This window comes from Perca fluviatilis, chromosome 6 (genome assembly GCF_010015445.1).
Source record: "Perca fluviatilis chromosome 6, GENO_Pfluv_1.0, whole genome shotgun sequence".
Lineage (NCBI taxonomy): Eukaryota > Metazoa > Chordata > Actinopteri > Perciformes > Percidae > Perca > Perca fluviatilis.
Window position 1 is genome coordinate 32,050,901 of NC_053117.1, and position 16,630 is coordinate 32,067,530.

A 16,630-nucleotide genomic window follows, 5' to 3' on the forward strand; every position below is an offset into this window, starting at 1 on the left:
CTACTAAAATAGTTGGAATAATAAGTATTCTTTGATGAAAAATGCAATAAGTTTTACTTATTGTTTTTATTAAGGCAGAAGAAGGCTTTCTTTACTTGATACTGTAGATATCAGCTGTGTGTCTATGTAATTCTTTGGGTAATGTTGCAAATCAAAGATCTGGACTGCTTCATGGCAATATTGAATTCATCCATCCACATCCCTGCTCAAATATAAATACATAAATAGTTTTTAATTGAATTTCCAGAAAATATACAATGCAATTTCACTGTATACAGTAAGTTACAATCACAAAATAAAACTGTTCTTTAACTTGAGTATTCCTTCATGCTGGGGATGAAAAGCTGTCAAGTCCTGTCCAAAACCTCAGATCCACTTTGATCTCCACTGATTACAAAATACTGTAGTTAACTGCAGTATATGAAGCACTGTAGAAGATATTGCAAAACACCACAGAAAGCAGTTTAATGAAAAGCTGTGATGCAGGCTATGTTTTCTTAATTCAGAGCTGTTAGGTGTGAAACAGTGTCGATGTGACATATAGGCCTTTCAACACACATGCTGACATCCAGGTGTTTCCAATTCTTTCTGATTATGGAACATCAGATCTGTATCAATTGTGAGAGGGAGGGAAAAAAAATCTTACCTTTGGGCACTTTCAGCTGCAGTACCAGCTTTTATTTCAGCATGACAAACAAACTGTAAGCTGCCTGGAAATGCCTTAAAGCAACCATGAAATCCTGCTTCAGCCTCACTCATTTGTTTCCATGAAGCAGGACAGCTGGAACAAAAACCTCCTTACTCTGTGTTGCTGAAGGAGGATTTTCTTCTTTTTCAAGCAGGCTTTGGCAGACGGACCAACAGACTGACAGATACAATCAGACATACAGGCAGACAGAGAGTGGCAGAGCTGACCTGAAAACAGAAGTGACTGGATGTCTGACTGTTGATATTAACCTTTTCCTCTTTAAAACTTGGCCACCTCTTAATGTGTGTCATGTGTTGCATAATCGGCTCTGCCAGCCAAAAGGGGGAGGCACTTCTGTGTCTGTGGTGTGTGAGACTCACGAGTGTAAACACGCTGCAGTCCTGATGGGTAAGTATCCTTTCAGAGCAAAAGCCTGCCCATTGGAGGACATTTTAACTGAAACACTCTCCTGATGCTTCGCTATCAGTCTCAACCCGGCAGTTTTAATACCTCCTCCACAAACTCCTCTGGCAAGACTTGACCTCGAAAGGAAACGTTTACAGCTCTGAGATTCATGAAGAGTGACAAAATGAGCTAATAAGATATGCTAATGTTTTGCTAAGAGCTACGTGGGTTCAGTGGCCTAAACTTTTGGCCTTAGAGGCATAAAAGAGCATTCTGGACGAGCACAGCTTCTGACATATCTGGAGCTGCCGTGGAGGGAGAAAAAAAGCAAAGAAAATATCCTATTTGATTAGAAAAAGAAAGTGAGCCAGTTCCCCTTTGCAGTGAACTGTAGTTGGGCACAAGAGTTTTATTCACTAATAGTTCTTAATGTTCCCTGTTGACTTAGCCAAGGCTTGTTGCAGAGTCTTGACCCCAGAGCTGTTTGGGTATATGGTTTGAGGTACAGGAGGGGCGGCACACAGTTTTCTCCTCAGCAGCCAAGGCTTCAGTTCAGTGTCTACTGCCGGGGTGCTTTTATTGATATTTATGTGTTTAAACATTTTTAATCATGACCTATATAAACTTAAGAGGAGCCCACATTTTCTGTTGTCGTTACAGAAGGACATTGAGAGCCATTCACCAGAGTGAGGTTTTATTTTAAGTTTTCAAGTGTGGACGCTTCGCCATGTCCTCAAATCTGTGTGTAAATGTTTGCTCCGTTTGGTGAAGCAACACAAAAAGACAGAACTAAAATATATTTGTATATTGTTTCTAAACATGCAGCCTGTTTGAGCTTTCATTATCCGTAAACTTTCTGGTTTGGAATTTCTAAAGTTCCAAAAAAGAGTTAAGAAGGCAACAAAGTCTGCCTAAATACATCCGAGGCGTAACTTCAAACACAGATATGCAAAAAAAAGGAGGATGTGGATAAGAGGATTCATTATCATGTTAATTTTACGACTTAAGTACACTTCTGAGATATTTTTTGCAAATTTCTGTTAATTATTGTTAAGCATTCTCAAAAGTAGGTTTCTACTTGCCTCCCCTGCAAATCACAAGACATTAACTTGTGTATTTTTTCCCGTTAAAGTTCCTTTAAAGGCTGGGGATGAAAATGGCAGGTAATGATGACGAAGGTTTGCTCACATTTTTGAAAGCAAACACACCTTTGAACAACACCAAGGGTGAAAGGTGTCAGTGTCCTGGCTGAATTCAGACCTTTTTTCAACGTTGCAGTACCTCAATTTTTTTTTTCAACGAAAGCACGTTCAGACCGACCTCCTTAAGAAGTTTAGACTGAAAGAGACTGTTTTTGCAAAACTGGAGCCCTTCAGCTGAATCCCATATGTTTTTTTTGGCAGACGAGTGCTGTCTGCTTGGCCGGGGCTGATGTTGGGGATATTAAACTGATGGAACACAGGACTCTTGATCCCTTTTTTGAGGGTTGTGTTAAGGTACTAACTGGCTGAGACTCTGTCAGACACCTGCCATTGTCTCGTCTGATATTGGATAACACTGACTACTGGGTGGCAAAACATGTGCCATCAGAAACCCTCCTCCTGTAAAGCCAAACTTGAGATGGCAGAGAGGGTTTTTAAGAGTCTTGCTTAATGTAAGTGTGTTTTTAAAGCCAGTTCTTGCGCTATGCTTTTAAAATAATTATGAAAATGTTGCCAAATAATCATCCACAAGGCATTTTGATCTTGCAGACTTTACCTCCCAGAGACATAACTTCTGGAGATGTATTTTCCTGATGTTTTTTGTTTGTGAAAGAGGTTCCTGGATGATACTTTAGTTTGGATGAGGGTGACGTGATGCGTGAATACTGTGCATGCAGGTCTAATAATCACATGGATGCTTTGTTCCACACATCAGTTCACCTGAAGTTGACCCCACTGATATGCATCAGCATAAATTAAATCTTTAGTCATTGGAAAAACCGACTGGTTTGAGGTTATGCAATGTATCTCCTAGTATTTTTTACTTTTTGAAATACAGCCTTAATTAAAGGTGCAGTAAGCCTGATGTTTTACAGTCTTGTATATGCCCTTATCTTTGTGGGGTTAGACTTTTATATTTTTAGACTGTTGGTATCACTGACCTAAACTGCTTGGAATAACACAAGAACCAGCTCTCTGAAGTCAAACTGAAAGCTTGAAACTGAAACAATGCTTCTGTGCTATTTTGGAGTAAATCTGTTTGTGCATGTTTTTTTTATATTAGTGGATCTCCTGGTTAGTTCTTTAAAAATCCTGCTGGTGAGGAGGAAGTTCATCGTGTTTTATCTGGATGGATAGTTCACAAAAAAAAAAGAGCTAGAATGAGCTAGAAACACGAAACTTGGCCCAATGACTGGATATGATGTGCACTCGGTTCCCAAGATAAAAGAGCCAAATATGCCACATGGTGGCACTACAATTAACAATCAAAAAAGCGATTTTGGAAAGAAAATAGTATAAATATCTATATATATCTTTATGTGTATCTCCTGAGATACACATAAATAATAAATGAGCAAGATTGGTTAAAAAACATGGCCAATTAAAGAATTAGCTCAGGTATTAGAATGTTTTTCTAACAAACAGAAGGTTGTCGGTTCGACTCCAGGCCCTGCAGTCTGATCTAAAAATGTATGAATGTGAGTGAAAGTTACCTGTAACAAGTGAAAGTGTTTTGAGAAGCCTGACGCTTGCGGCTATATTTTGTCATTATTTCTTACTAATTGTTGGATGTACTACCATTCTAATTTTAGTAGGCGTATTTGGACTCAGTATTGTGTTTAATTCCCTGAGGCTTACACTGACTATCCTTCCAAATATATGCAGCCAAGTTGTTCCTGTTACACAATTAATCTGAAATAAGAGCCAGGGCAATGTCAAATTCCTTTGCATATTTTAAGGTAATAATTGAACAGTTTTAGCTGCGCTAGCTGCATGGCTCAGGGAATGTATGTCTATCTATTCATTTGTGTTTCAGTCAGTCCAACTCTTTGATCCAAATATCTCAACAACTATAGGAGTGCTGTTACATTTGGTACAGCCGTTCATGGTCTCCAGAGGATGGATACTAATGACTTTGGTGATCCTGTGAATTTTCCTTTAGCAAAAGTTAAGGGGCAGCGTTGGCAGGGCTTGTTGCTTTAGGTAATGGAAAGCTGAAGGTTGGAATAGATCCAGGAGTTTGATGTCATTAAACACAGACATCATAAATGTTATCTTTGCATGATAGAACAATAGAACTTCGGCCAGTGGTGTAGTCTACGTGATACGCAGGTATACGCAGTACCCACTAAGAAAGCACCAGGATTTCCATATACCCACTTAAAAATGCCCAATGACATGCAACAACATACTTTCCATTATATCTTTGATATATTTTGAATTGTCATCTGTGTTATTTTTCTTCGCATAGGCTAAATAAAGGTATTTCCACCATAAATTGGTGCATTAAAGCGTATCCAAATGCAACAAAAATGAAGTTGCTGACGCTCAAATTTTCCTTGGGTAAGGACGCCCAGACCCCCCACTATGATATGCCCCCCCTTCCCCAAAGGCAGATTCTGGCCCATATATATAGGCAAATATATATATACAGTACAGTATACCCACTACAATACAATAGACTACACCACTGACTACAACATTCATGTTACAATGTAATCTACCAGGAATATGTGTACTTGCATGAATTTGAACAGCCAACACATTCACTGTTTTCACTGTGCGAGATTTCCCCCCACTCTTAAGTCATGTTTTAAGATTATTTTTTTGGCCTTTATTGTCTTTATTTATATGACAGATTAAGACAGGAAGTTAAGAGAGAGAGGGGGAATGACATGCAGCAAAGTGCCAAAGGTTGGAACCAAACCCATGGCCGCTGCGACAAGGACTGAGCCTCTGTACAAGGGGTGCACACTCAACCAGGTTAGCTAACCAGGCGCCCCTTAAGTCGTGTGTTTTATGGATGGAAGAGGATGCATTAGAAGAGATAGCGTTACTGTTGTGTTGATTTTTGAAGAAGAATCGTGGGGAAATGCAATGCTTATTTGATTTGATATGATCTTATCGATGATTTAACAATAGTTAAAAAATAGGGCTTAATCAGACATGGTGAAACACAGCACGGGGAACCTTTACTTACATGAATGTAGAATAAAGCAATGAATCCATTCAGTTTACAGTGGCACTTGAAATGAATATGTTTCTCCACAGTTTAATAACTTGAGCCTCACCTGACTGCATAAGCAGTTTCAGCTCATAACCTGAAGTTTGTTTCTTCCCTGTGTGTTGAATGTTGATCAGAAAGAAGAAGGAATAGATTAATGCCTTTTTATGCAATGTCTCTGCTTCAAGGATGGAATAAAAATGTATTCCTGGACCACTTTATCCAATTGCTCATGTCTCAATTTCATTAAAAGTGGTGGGAGCTTCCTTTGGGCGCCGCAGATTATTGAAACATCTTGCTCATTGAGCCAGAGGAGGATTTGTGCTTTGTTAAGACACAGCGAGCATTTTTCTGCTAGATGTTCACATAATGAGCTCTTCTTTTTTTAGACAATTTGAGATAAAAACGTTTCAAAATGATGGAAAAAAACAAACCGTATTGATTAAATTGATTAGATCTTTGCTGTACTGGCCCAGTTTTCATCCCCATGGGTTGCACGAAAAACTTCTTTTAAACAGCATCGTTCAGTGAAAGTGTTATTTGTATCACACACAGAAAGATCTTTGATATTGTCTAAACATTCTCTAGTTGTGTGTCATGCAGTTGAGCCGCTTTGATCAATATTAAAAGGTCAGCTCTGCATCTCATTACATACACTCTTGCATGACATTGTTTTTTTCTCCAAGTTGGAGTCTTTGCACAGTTTGCCTCAGCCATGTGTTGCCAGATGGTGGCCTTTTCAGCTCCTCAAATATTTCCTAAAATGTTTACAATTAAACAGCACCACTGGACAGAATCACAACTTTTATCCAATTATCCATCCGTCAGGTTGTTTGAACAGCGACAAAATACCACCTTCGCCCGAAGAGGCGCTTTAATAGGTGGGTGTATGTGTGTGAGAGTAGAGATTCAGATCTCTCTGTTCTACAGCTGGTTTAATTTTGTAAGAAATGCTTCAGCTTAACGGTGTAGTGTGGATTGTGTAGGTGGAGAGAGCTAGCAGCTAGCCGGTTAGTTCAAAGAGTCGACAGACAACTGAACAGAGATTCCTCACTCATACTTTATTCTACTAGCCTGACAAGCCAGACCCACATCAATGGGATGTTGGGTCTGGGAACTCACCATTGACAGGGCTCAATCCAAGGGGTGGGATAAACGGTTGTCTTTCAAATTCCCTCTGCACGCAATAGGATAGCGCTCCAACCAACCAGAGCAATGAAGAAGGAAGAGAAGCTAGATGATAGATTAAACTTTTGCCGTATCTGGTCAGCAAAACTCCGAACACATCTTCCTTTTTTAAGAATGATTTCTGTGCCGTTCTTTGTTCTTTTCTCAAAGAACTCCAATTCTTCCAGAAGACCGCTGTTCCCAGCAGCAGCAGCCATAAGCCCACCCACCATCTATACACGATGTGATTGGCCTGACCAGAGTTTGGTTTTTCCAGCTCGCAAGTCAACGGAGAGTGCCTAGACCCCCCTGGCTGCGAAATAATTTTGCTGCCGCTAGGATGCATCTAGATTTCTAGGCTATTATTCTACAACTTCGACCATACAATACCAGGTCTCCACGGCGCTATATTTACTTATCACACATGAGCAGACATACAAATAGCATAACCTGCAGCAACTCGTCAGTGAAGTCTCTCTTGATGTATGTCGGTGTAATGCCAGGAATAAATTCCGGCTGGATAATGTGCAGACCTTTTCTCTGTGCATGGATTCGGCAATTGGTAAATCGCTAAGCAAGCTAAATTACAGCCTGACAACATACTGTATGCTGACATAAAAATGTTTATGATCCGCAAGCAGTGCCTGCAGGTGTATAAATCGAGGAGTGAATCCCCACTGCAAATATGCTTTAGTTAACAAGGCAACAAGAAAAATGTGAATTTTAAAATGTTCCCCCACATAAACTTCATCAACATTAAGTTCTCTTTCTGACAGCACTGTATTCAATGTGCAAGATGCTGTCCTTTTTGATAAAGAAGACATGTGAAAGATCATTGGACCTCTCCTATTCTGTATTCATTTCATCCATCACACCCATTCAGGTTCTGATAACCTCTAGCTTTCATCATAGCTGTCAAATCCAGAATTCATTTGAATACAAACACCTGTCCTGCTGTAAATTGTCCCTGTCATTTAGATTTTCTGTGAGTATGTATCTACATCCTCCCCACTGCGAATTTTCTTGGCAACGTACTACATATACTGACTTTGTTGTGATTCAATTGCATAATAAGCAACATGTGGTTCATCATGGAAATGTAATTCTGTTTGTCAGAGGAGCTGGATAAACATATCTGTGTTTGTTTACAAGAACTCAACAGAATGCAACAAGTGTATTCAGCAAGTCATCTTATCATTTAATTTTAAAGCAGAGGTTTGCCGAAGGAAATAAATACATTTTAGTCCCAAGCAGATGCATTTTTAACATAGCAACATAGCTCCTCATGTTAACCCCCATGATGAGCAATGATGCCAAGTGACAGGTGGCAGCTCAAATAATCCAGTTTTCATATGGCGTACGTCGGCATTATAACCTGGTAAGAAAACTTTGGCGAGGAGTAAACCTGGTTGTGTTGCCGGAAAAAAAACTCCTCTTAAACTGCAACAAATCATAACTAACTACTAACACAGCATTATGGCCACTTGGGTGATAGTCTATATCCACGACGTTCCACTTACGGGATTGCTCTGTTCATTCATTTCGGCCGGATGTCCGTTACCTTCCACTTTCTTTGTCTTCGAATTTTCAACTCCGGTGGATTTATGAGGACTATGGTTAACTGCTCCTCAGATCTCTGCAGGGTAAATCCAGACAGCTAGCTAGACTATCTGTCCAATCTGAGCTTTCGACTAAAACAACTTTTGAACATACACATGTTCCACCAAAACAAGTTCCTTCCCCAGGCTATTTTGGAGCGGCACCCTGGCTCCGTCCGGAGCTTAGCGCCCAAGACAATTGTGATTGGTTTAAAGAAATGCCAATTAACCAGAGCACGTTTTTCTCCCATCACGGAATGCTGTGTGGACTAGCCAGAGGAAGGGCTGGCAATGCAAGACTACTTGGGTGACAATGTCTTTTCCCCTGCTGCACAGGTTAAAGGTAGTTTGGATGCCGAAACCTTTAATTTAATTTTAACCTCAGGACATGAATATTCTGTTAATGTGTTCAAAGTTACATTTTCAAACTAGAGTAAGAACTTAAATTGGAGAGTAGTGTGTGAAAATAAGAGGAGAGATTGGGGAGTGTACGGTCGATTGGGGACTAAGGGAGTTGGAAACGAGTTCAGTGTGCATATTGGTTGCAAAGCACCATATGTGCACAGTCCAACAGAGTGTAAGTGGAGAGGCCAGAGCGAGGTATGGCCTGCGGAGATGCAGCATTGGAGGCTGGACCGGCCGGCTGGCCGAGAACTCAAACAAATTCCTCTGGAGCTCTGTGAGAGGTGGCTCTGTCTGCTGCACAGGTGCACAGTACAGTAGCTCTCTAAAGGATGAACGTTACTGTTGAAAATTAATTCATTTGTGTTTCCTCCTGTCTCACCAGATGGTGTTCAAAGCAAGGTGACACGTGTTTTGAGCAGATCATGCATATTTGCATATTGCATTTATGTCCTCGATGAATCAAAACATCTGAGGCTGAGGCTTTATTAGCATTCTGACTTTATTAGCATTTTTAACAGTTCTAAAGGGCAAATTTGTAGTATTTGTGTAGGGAAAATGCAGTCTTTACAGAAAATGCCTATACATGTACGTTTATAGATGGATAAAGGTCCAATATGCAATATATTTACTGTATTTAATAAAAAAAATACCACAATATGTCATCCGATATTAAGGAAACATGCTAAGTTGAAATACTTTCTTCTCTGACAACAATGCTGAAGCCAGTATTTTCTCTATTTTTCTGTCTTATTTTGGCCTGTGTATTTTTGTCAACTGCCTATTTTGACACCCGGGTTGCCAGACATGAAACGCAAACACGCAAAAACAACGGGCTGCAGCAACCAAACAAATAAACTGTAATAACAGAGATAACGTTAGATTAATTCTACTCAACCAAAACAAAACTCTGCATCTTTCTAAACAGTTGCATAACCAGAGACATGGTAAGACATGGGTAAATACATAGGGGTGGCTAATTTGCTCCTAAACAGGTAAGAGTTGAGCTTCATTCATTTATATTACTGCTAACGTAGTAGGGATGTGGCCATTTTCAATCATTCAAACATTGATGTGCTCGAGTTAGTTACTGGCAAAACATTTTTAGACACAGCCGGTGAAGTAATCCTTACTGGTGCTAATGCTGCCATGCTAACACACGCTAACTCATAGATATAAAACAATATTAAATAAGGTCTTTTTAGTGGTCGTTGTTGTTAACGTTTTGGCAAAAAAAGGTGTAGCCGGGTACAGAGCTCCGCAAGAGCACAGGCTTTTATAACCTCAAACATAGCAGCATCTAGCAACTCGCTTCGCTGTGGAGTAATGTCTGGCAATGAGAGACTAGAATCTAGCTAACATTGACATTGTGGGATGTTGGGTTTAGCGTTCGCAACCTGGCAACCTCTGTGAACTTCGAGTCTGAGGAGTAGTATTTAGAATTTGGACTGCAGTAGTCTCGCATTGCCAGACCTACCTCCACAGGGTCTGGCTAGTCCACACAGCATTGGTTTATTGGCATTTCTTTAAAACAATCACAATCGTCTCGGACAGTGCGAAGCGACGGATGGAGCCATGGTGCCGCTGCAAAATAGCCTAAGCAAGGAACTTGTTTTGCTGGAACGTGTACATTTAAAGGTTGTTTTAGTCGTGCAACAGAAAACTCAGATTGGACAGATAGTCTAGCTAGCTGTCTGGATTTACCCTGCAGAGATCTGAGGAGCAGTTAACCATAGTCCTCATAAATCGACCCAAGTTTAAAATTACAACACAAAGAAAGCGGAAGGTAACAGATATCCGGCCGAAAAGAGGGACATCCAGTGGAATTTCCGGCGGCACCTGAACAATCCTGGAAATGGAACGTCGTGTAGTTACCATTTTAAACGGTAGCTGTCAGTATTACATATTGGACCTTTTTAACCAAAGGGCAGTGGTAGGTCACTTATTATGCTAACGTGTGTTTTAATGAAGCTTCACTCAGCCTTTGCTTTAGCACATGACTTAGATTTGATGAGGTGCACATTTAGTTTGTGTACATCATCGTGCTGGCTGGAGAGTGTGTGACCCTTTATATATCCTCCCTAAACTACAGGCATGACAGACTTCTTATTGCAGGAAATCTGAGGGAAGCAGGTAGTGATCACAAAGCAATTTTGTTCCAATGTGTAACTAATGATATGGAGCTTTTCTGATCACCACCTTGAGCTGTAGGCAGGTAACCAGCTAATAATTGAAAACAGATTGCAAGTTGCAGAAAAAGAATCAAAACAATATGAAACAACAGAAAGACCCAAATACATGTAAGCAGGCAATTAGTACTTAGAAACATTATCTCTTGATTAAATTACTTAATATTAATTAGCACATCTGTCTTTTCATATATTTTATGCATCGTTCGTTGCTAGGACATTATAATAATAATAATAATAATAAATTGAATTTATATAGCGCTTTTCATGGACTCAAAGTCGCTTTACAGGGCAGGGTAGATTATAAAAACATAACAAAACAAAACGAGCAAACAAAACAAGTAGAACAAAACAAGATACAGATGAAAAAGGGAGGGGGGCAGGTGGACTATGGGTAGGCTGAGGTGAAGAGATGGGTCTTGAGGCGGGACTGGAAGATGGTGAGGGACTCAGAGGTGCGGATCTCTTGGGGAGGGAGTTCCAGAGCCTGGGAGCTGCTCTGGAGAAGGCTCTGTCCCCAAAACAGCGCAGGTTGGACTTTTGGATGGAGAGGAGACCGGCGCTGAGGTGGATCTGAGGGACCGTGAGGGTTGGTAAGGGGAGAGGAGGTCAGTGAGGTATGAGGGGGCCAGATGGTGGAGGGCTTTATAGGTGAGGACCAGGATTTTGTAGGTGATCCGGTGGGAAATGGGAAGCCAGTGGAGTTGTTTTAGGACTGGAGTGATGTGGTGCCAGGATTTGGAGCAGGTAATGAGGCGGGCGGCTGAGTTCTGGACCAGTTGGAGTCGGTTGATGTTGGTAGAGCTGATGCCGAGGAGAAGTGAGTTGCAGTAGTCCAGTCGGGAGGAGATGAAGGCGTGAATGAGTCTTCAGCCCGCGGGGGTGTAGAGAGGGTCTGATTTTGGCGATGTTGCGGAGGTGAAAGAAGGAGGTTTTAATGATTTGACGGATGTGAGGCTCAAAGCGAGAGGGGTGGAATCAAAGATAACGCCAAGGTTGCGGGCCTGGGGAGATGGGGAGACAATGGTGTCGGCCGATGGTGAGAGTGGGGTTTTGGTTTTGCTGAGTGTGGATTTGGAGCCGATCAGAAGGAATTCTGTTTTGTCGCTGTTGAGTTTGAGGAAGGTTGTGTTGCATCCAGGTTTTAATAGCTGACAGACAGGAGTTGATGTGGGAGAGGGGAGGATTGTGGGGGGATTTGGTGCTGAGGTAGATCTGGGTGTCGTCAGCATAGCAGTGGAAGTCCAGGTTGAAGTGGCGGAGTATCTGACCAAGAGGGAGGATGTAGATGATGAAGAGGAGGGGGCCAAGTACGGAGCCTTGGGGAACACCTTGAGTGACTGTGGCTGTGGCAGAGGTGTGGTTGTGGAGAGAGATGAAATGGGATCTGTTGGAAAGGTAGGAGTGGAGCCAGCTGAGTGCAGTACCGTCGATACCGAGGTCTTTGAGTCTGGTGAGCAGGATGTTATGGCTCACAGTATCGAAGGCTGCACTCAGGTCGAGGAGGATGAGGATGTTGAGGGAACCGGTGTCAGCAAAGGTGAGGAGGTCGTTGAGGACTTTGAGGAGAGCGGTTTCTGTGCTGTGTAGGGGGCGAAAACCAGATTGGAGAGGTTCGAATAGGTTATTGGCAAGAAGATGGGTTTGTAGTTGTGAGGCGACTATGCGTTCCAGGGTTTTAGACAGAAAGGGGAGGTTGGATATTGGGCGGTAGTTGTTGAGAGAGGAGGGATCCAGACCAGGTTTTTTAAGGATTGGGGTGACAGCGGCAGTTTTGAAAGCAGAGGGGACAGTTCCAAGGGACAGTGAGGAGTTGAAGAGGTTAGTGAGGTAGGGGCATAGGACCGGGAGGCAGGACTTCAGAAGTGGAGTAGGGAGGGGGTCAAGGGAGCAGGTAGTGGGTTTGGAAGAGCTGATGAGTTTGGAGATTTCAGGAGGAGTGACTGGGTTAAACTGGGAGAGGAGGAAGTGTGGAGGAGGGGTCGGGAGGTCTGGAGGGATGGAGAGAGGAGGGTCCAAGGTAGGTGCTGGAGTAGATCCTGGAAGGTCAGATACAGGGGATAGGGATTTGTAAATGAGATTGATTTTGTCAGTGAAAAAGTGGAGGAATGAGTTGCAGAGATCCGGAGTAGAGGTAAGGAGGCTGTTGGTCCGAGGCTTGATGAGGTTGTTCAATGTGGAGAAGAGGGTTCTGGGGTTTTGGCAGGGGTCGGTGAGGATGGTGGAGAGGTAGGCAGATTTGGCAGCAATGAGGGCATCTTTGTAGGCGATGAGATGGGATTTATAGGCTTCATGATGGACTGTGAGGGATGATTTCTTTGTCAGACGTTCAAGTTGGCGGCCAGTTTGTTTCATTTTTCGGTGCCAGGTGTGTACCAGGGTGAAGAGGTGTTAAAAGTGACGAGTTTTGTTTTGAGGGGGCCAGGATGTTGAGGGAGGTAGACAAGGTGGAGTTGAGGTGGTCTGTGAGGTCATCGGGTGAGGTGAGGGTTGAGTCCAGGTGGAGAGTGGTGGAGAGCAGGTCAGAGAGATGGTGGGGATTGATAGATTTGAGGTTGCGGAAGGTGATTTCTCTGAGGAGGCGGGGGCGTGGGGTTGGAGAAGGGATGGTGAACCGTATCAGTTTGTGATCAGAGAGGGGAAAGAGGCATGGATGGAGGTCGAGCACTGGTTGGTTGGTGGAGCAGACCAGGTCGAGGATGTGACCTTTTTCATGGGTGGGGAATGTGACATGTTGGGTGAGAGAGAAGTTATCCAGTAAAATTTTGAATTCTGATGAGAGCTTGCATGTGGGGGAGTCCATGTGGATGTTTAAGTCACCGAGTAGCAGCAGACGTGGAGAGAGAGATGAGGCTAGTGTGAGGAGTTCAGTAAAATCAGAGAGGAAGGAGGGATTTGGTTTAGGTGGCCGGTAAATGAGGATGACTGTCATGGAGGAAAGAGTTTTGAAGGCGAGATATTCAAACGATGATACTGAGGGGAGGGTGAGTTCTGTGATCCGGAAGTTCTGATTGAAAATGACGGCGAGGCCACCTCCACGGTGGGAGGGGCGGGGTTTTGCAGATGTAGTTGTAGCCAGGGGGATGCTTGGTTGAGGGAGAAGAAGTCGTTGGGTTGTTGCCAGGTTTCGGTGAGCAGAAGGAAGTCAAGAGTGTTGTCGAGGATTAGTTCATGGAGGACAGGGGCTTTATTGTTGAGCGATCGGGTGTTGAGGAGGGCAAAGTTGGCATGGTGAGAGGGTGGTGGGATGGGGGCAGGCTGGAGAGATCTGAGGTTGTCCCGGTTAGCGTGCGTGTGTGGTCGTGGGGTGTGGGGGTATTGCAGTTGAGGGGGGACAGTGAGCCGATTAGCAAATGATTGGAGAGTATGATTGAGTGTATGTGAAGTGGGGAAAGCACTGTAGTCCGGTCCGGGTTTTCTGTGTAGCCTGATGATGCGTTCAGCCCTATGTGAACCAGTGGGTGAAGCATTCAGATGACGTGGGACAGGTGCAACAGAGCGTGCAGGTGACCAGATGGATGGAATGGATTGTCCGTGGTGGAAGAAAACAAACTTGCGGCGAGAGCTTCTGTGGATGTAACGGCGTCGACGTAGAAGTCCGAGCTGTTTGATGACTGGGATGCAGGATGGAATGGAGTAGTTGACGAATTGGACCAGTTGCAGAGTTGAATATTTGATCATGATGCCGAGCGGAGGGACGGAGAGCTCCGTGATAGTGGTTAGCCGTGGGCTAGGAGCACAGAGGTGGAGGTGGAGATGGATGAATGAGGTGATTGCCAAAATGATCCACAGCATGACCGGAAGGAGAGGAATGTCTAGTCTTGGTCGCGCTCGTGATCTGGTGGAGGTTGCCTATGAGGAGGAGGTCAGCAATCGGGTTAGCCGCCGAAGCAGCTAGGATTTGCCGCCACGCGTTTGGTGAACGGGGGCAGCTAGCTAGCGGCTAACCGACGAGGCAAGAGTCCGGTCAAGGAGCCCCAGGCGGCTTCGGGAACCAGCAGAGAGACTGTCCAGAGGTACAGAGGCTGTCCAGAGGTAGGGGGTACAGCGAACACAAACACAAGAGAATAGCAGACGAATAGCAGATGAATAGCAGACGGAGAAGCGGCGAATAACCAGCGCCAGCGTCCTCTCACGTCGGTTGGAGATGGATTTTCAGAATTCTAGTCTACATTCATTTATGTTGCCAGTATGTCGTCTGTCTGTCTGGGGAAATCTAAATCTATCTCAGAGGATAAAGAAGATGTCTCGGGAATCTGGCTGCATATATATACATAAAGAAAATCTGATTTTTTTTTTAAGATACTATGTTTAATCTCTTCCATCTCTTCTTCGTTCTGTTGATTTTTCCTGGGTGGCATTTGTTTGTTTCAAAGGTGTGTGCGTTACCACACAGCACATGTACCTAACTGAGAACGATACAGAGAGGATTATCAATGACCGCTGGTGCAACTAACGCTGTCTGTACAAAATCCATGCTAAAATCCAAGATACTATCACAGTTCAATGCAATAATTATCTTGATTTGTGACCTTTTATAAGCATAAGTGTGTTGGTGCTTAACAGATCATGGTTGATTATGGTAGGATATTAAGAAGTCTAATGCCTCTCATTTGCTGATGTAAGAGCAAGTTTACAGAACCTTCCATACTTTGTACTTTTTCCTCCGAGTACAGAAGCACGTCCACTTTCTGTACGATTAGCGTGGTTCCACGCACTCACTCACCTGGTGTTGTGTTGCAGGCTGGGATGATCCGCACCGAGTCAGACGAGTACTTCATCGAGCCGCTGGAGAGGGGGACTCAGGAGCTGGAGGACCAGGGCCGGGTCCACGTGGTTTACCGCAGGTCGGCTCTGGTGCAGGCTCCCTCTGACATCTCTGTGGACTACCAGCTACAAGGTAGGATGCACAACCACAATGTTTTATTGCTCCTGGGAGAGACAACAGTCCAGAGGGTCTTACAAGTACAGCTTTTACTGCTACCACTTCTACTACTGCTGCTGTTTTTATGATTATTGCGACACTACTTTTTTTACTACCAATGGTCCGTTTATAATGTGACTTTCTGTCTGGTTTAATCTTGCAGATGAACTTAGGAGTTATATTTAGGGTTCTATAATTAATCTTTTTTTATAAAAATGTAATCAATGCTTAATTCAACTCAGTGACCTGTGTCATATGATAGTTATTCTCTTGGTAGCTGCCTTATCTGCTGTCAGCCTCAAACATCACGACCATATGTGAAAAAAAAAACTTTTCTCAAGCTGTTCGGAGTGGAAATAAAAATCACTTAACAATAACACTTAACAATGCATAACACAAAAACTAAATAAAAAAAACAACAACTGAAGGTCCTGCTTTCCAGTTCACATATCACACAAGGACTTGTACTTAATTATAATAAATCTCTGGAGGGCGGGTAAAGTCACATAAACTTGACTGAAAGGAGCGCCACCACCTGTATGGGCAGCACACAAGAAAACAACAAGCGCTCCTCTTCTTCCACCCTCATAGGAAATAAAAAACATCCTGGCCAGGTTTCTCTGAAAACCAGTTTCTGTTGCATAAGCTGGGAGCCGTAAGCTGGGAGACCTTCTATGAAAAGAAGTTGACTTATTAACTTTCTTGACGTTTTATATTACATCACACTTGAAAACAGACCCAGTTCCATTTGCTAATGATGACCGTGAGATGCAGTTAGAAGCTCAAATAAAGCCAGTAAGTGACCCTTTAAGTAGATTGTTGTCACACAAATAACTAAAATGCTTATACTGCTACTGCTGCTATTGCTTGTACTATTATTATGAATGTTAACAGCTGTCACTGATTTCCCTAAATAACCAGCTTGCCCTCTATTTATACCAAACAAATTGCTGCTGACGGAAATATGTATGAGTGATGCGTCACATCCACTGTGAAGGAGATCTGTGCCCAGAAAAGTTTTTTTTCCTGTGATTCACTTATGTATTCACAT

The 16,630-nt window shown here is 43.0% G+C and overlaps 1 protein-coding gene across 5 annotated transcripts in view; it reads left to right on the top strand.

Annotated features, from left to right (window-relative positions):
* adamts3 (ADAM metallopeptidase with thrombospondin type 1 motif, 3) overlaps window positions 1-16,630 on the top strand; it is a 176,959-nt gene that overhangs the window by 18,325 nt on the left and 142,004 nt on the right. For all 5 annotated transcript variants that reach the window (XM_039803991.1, XM_039803993.1, XM_039803992.1 and 2 more), the window contains exon 4: window positions 15,399-15,555. In XM_039803991.1, the coding sequence (XP_039659925.1) occupies window positions 15,399-15,555 (157 nt within the window). The remainder of the gene's footprint in view (window positions 1-15,398; window positions 15,556-16,630) is intronic.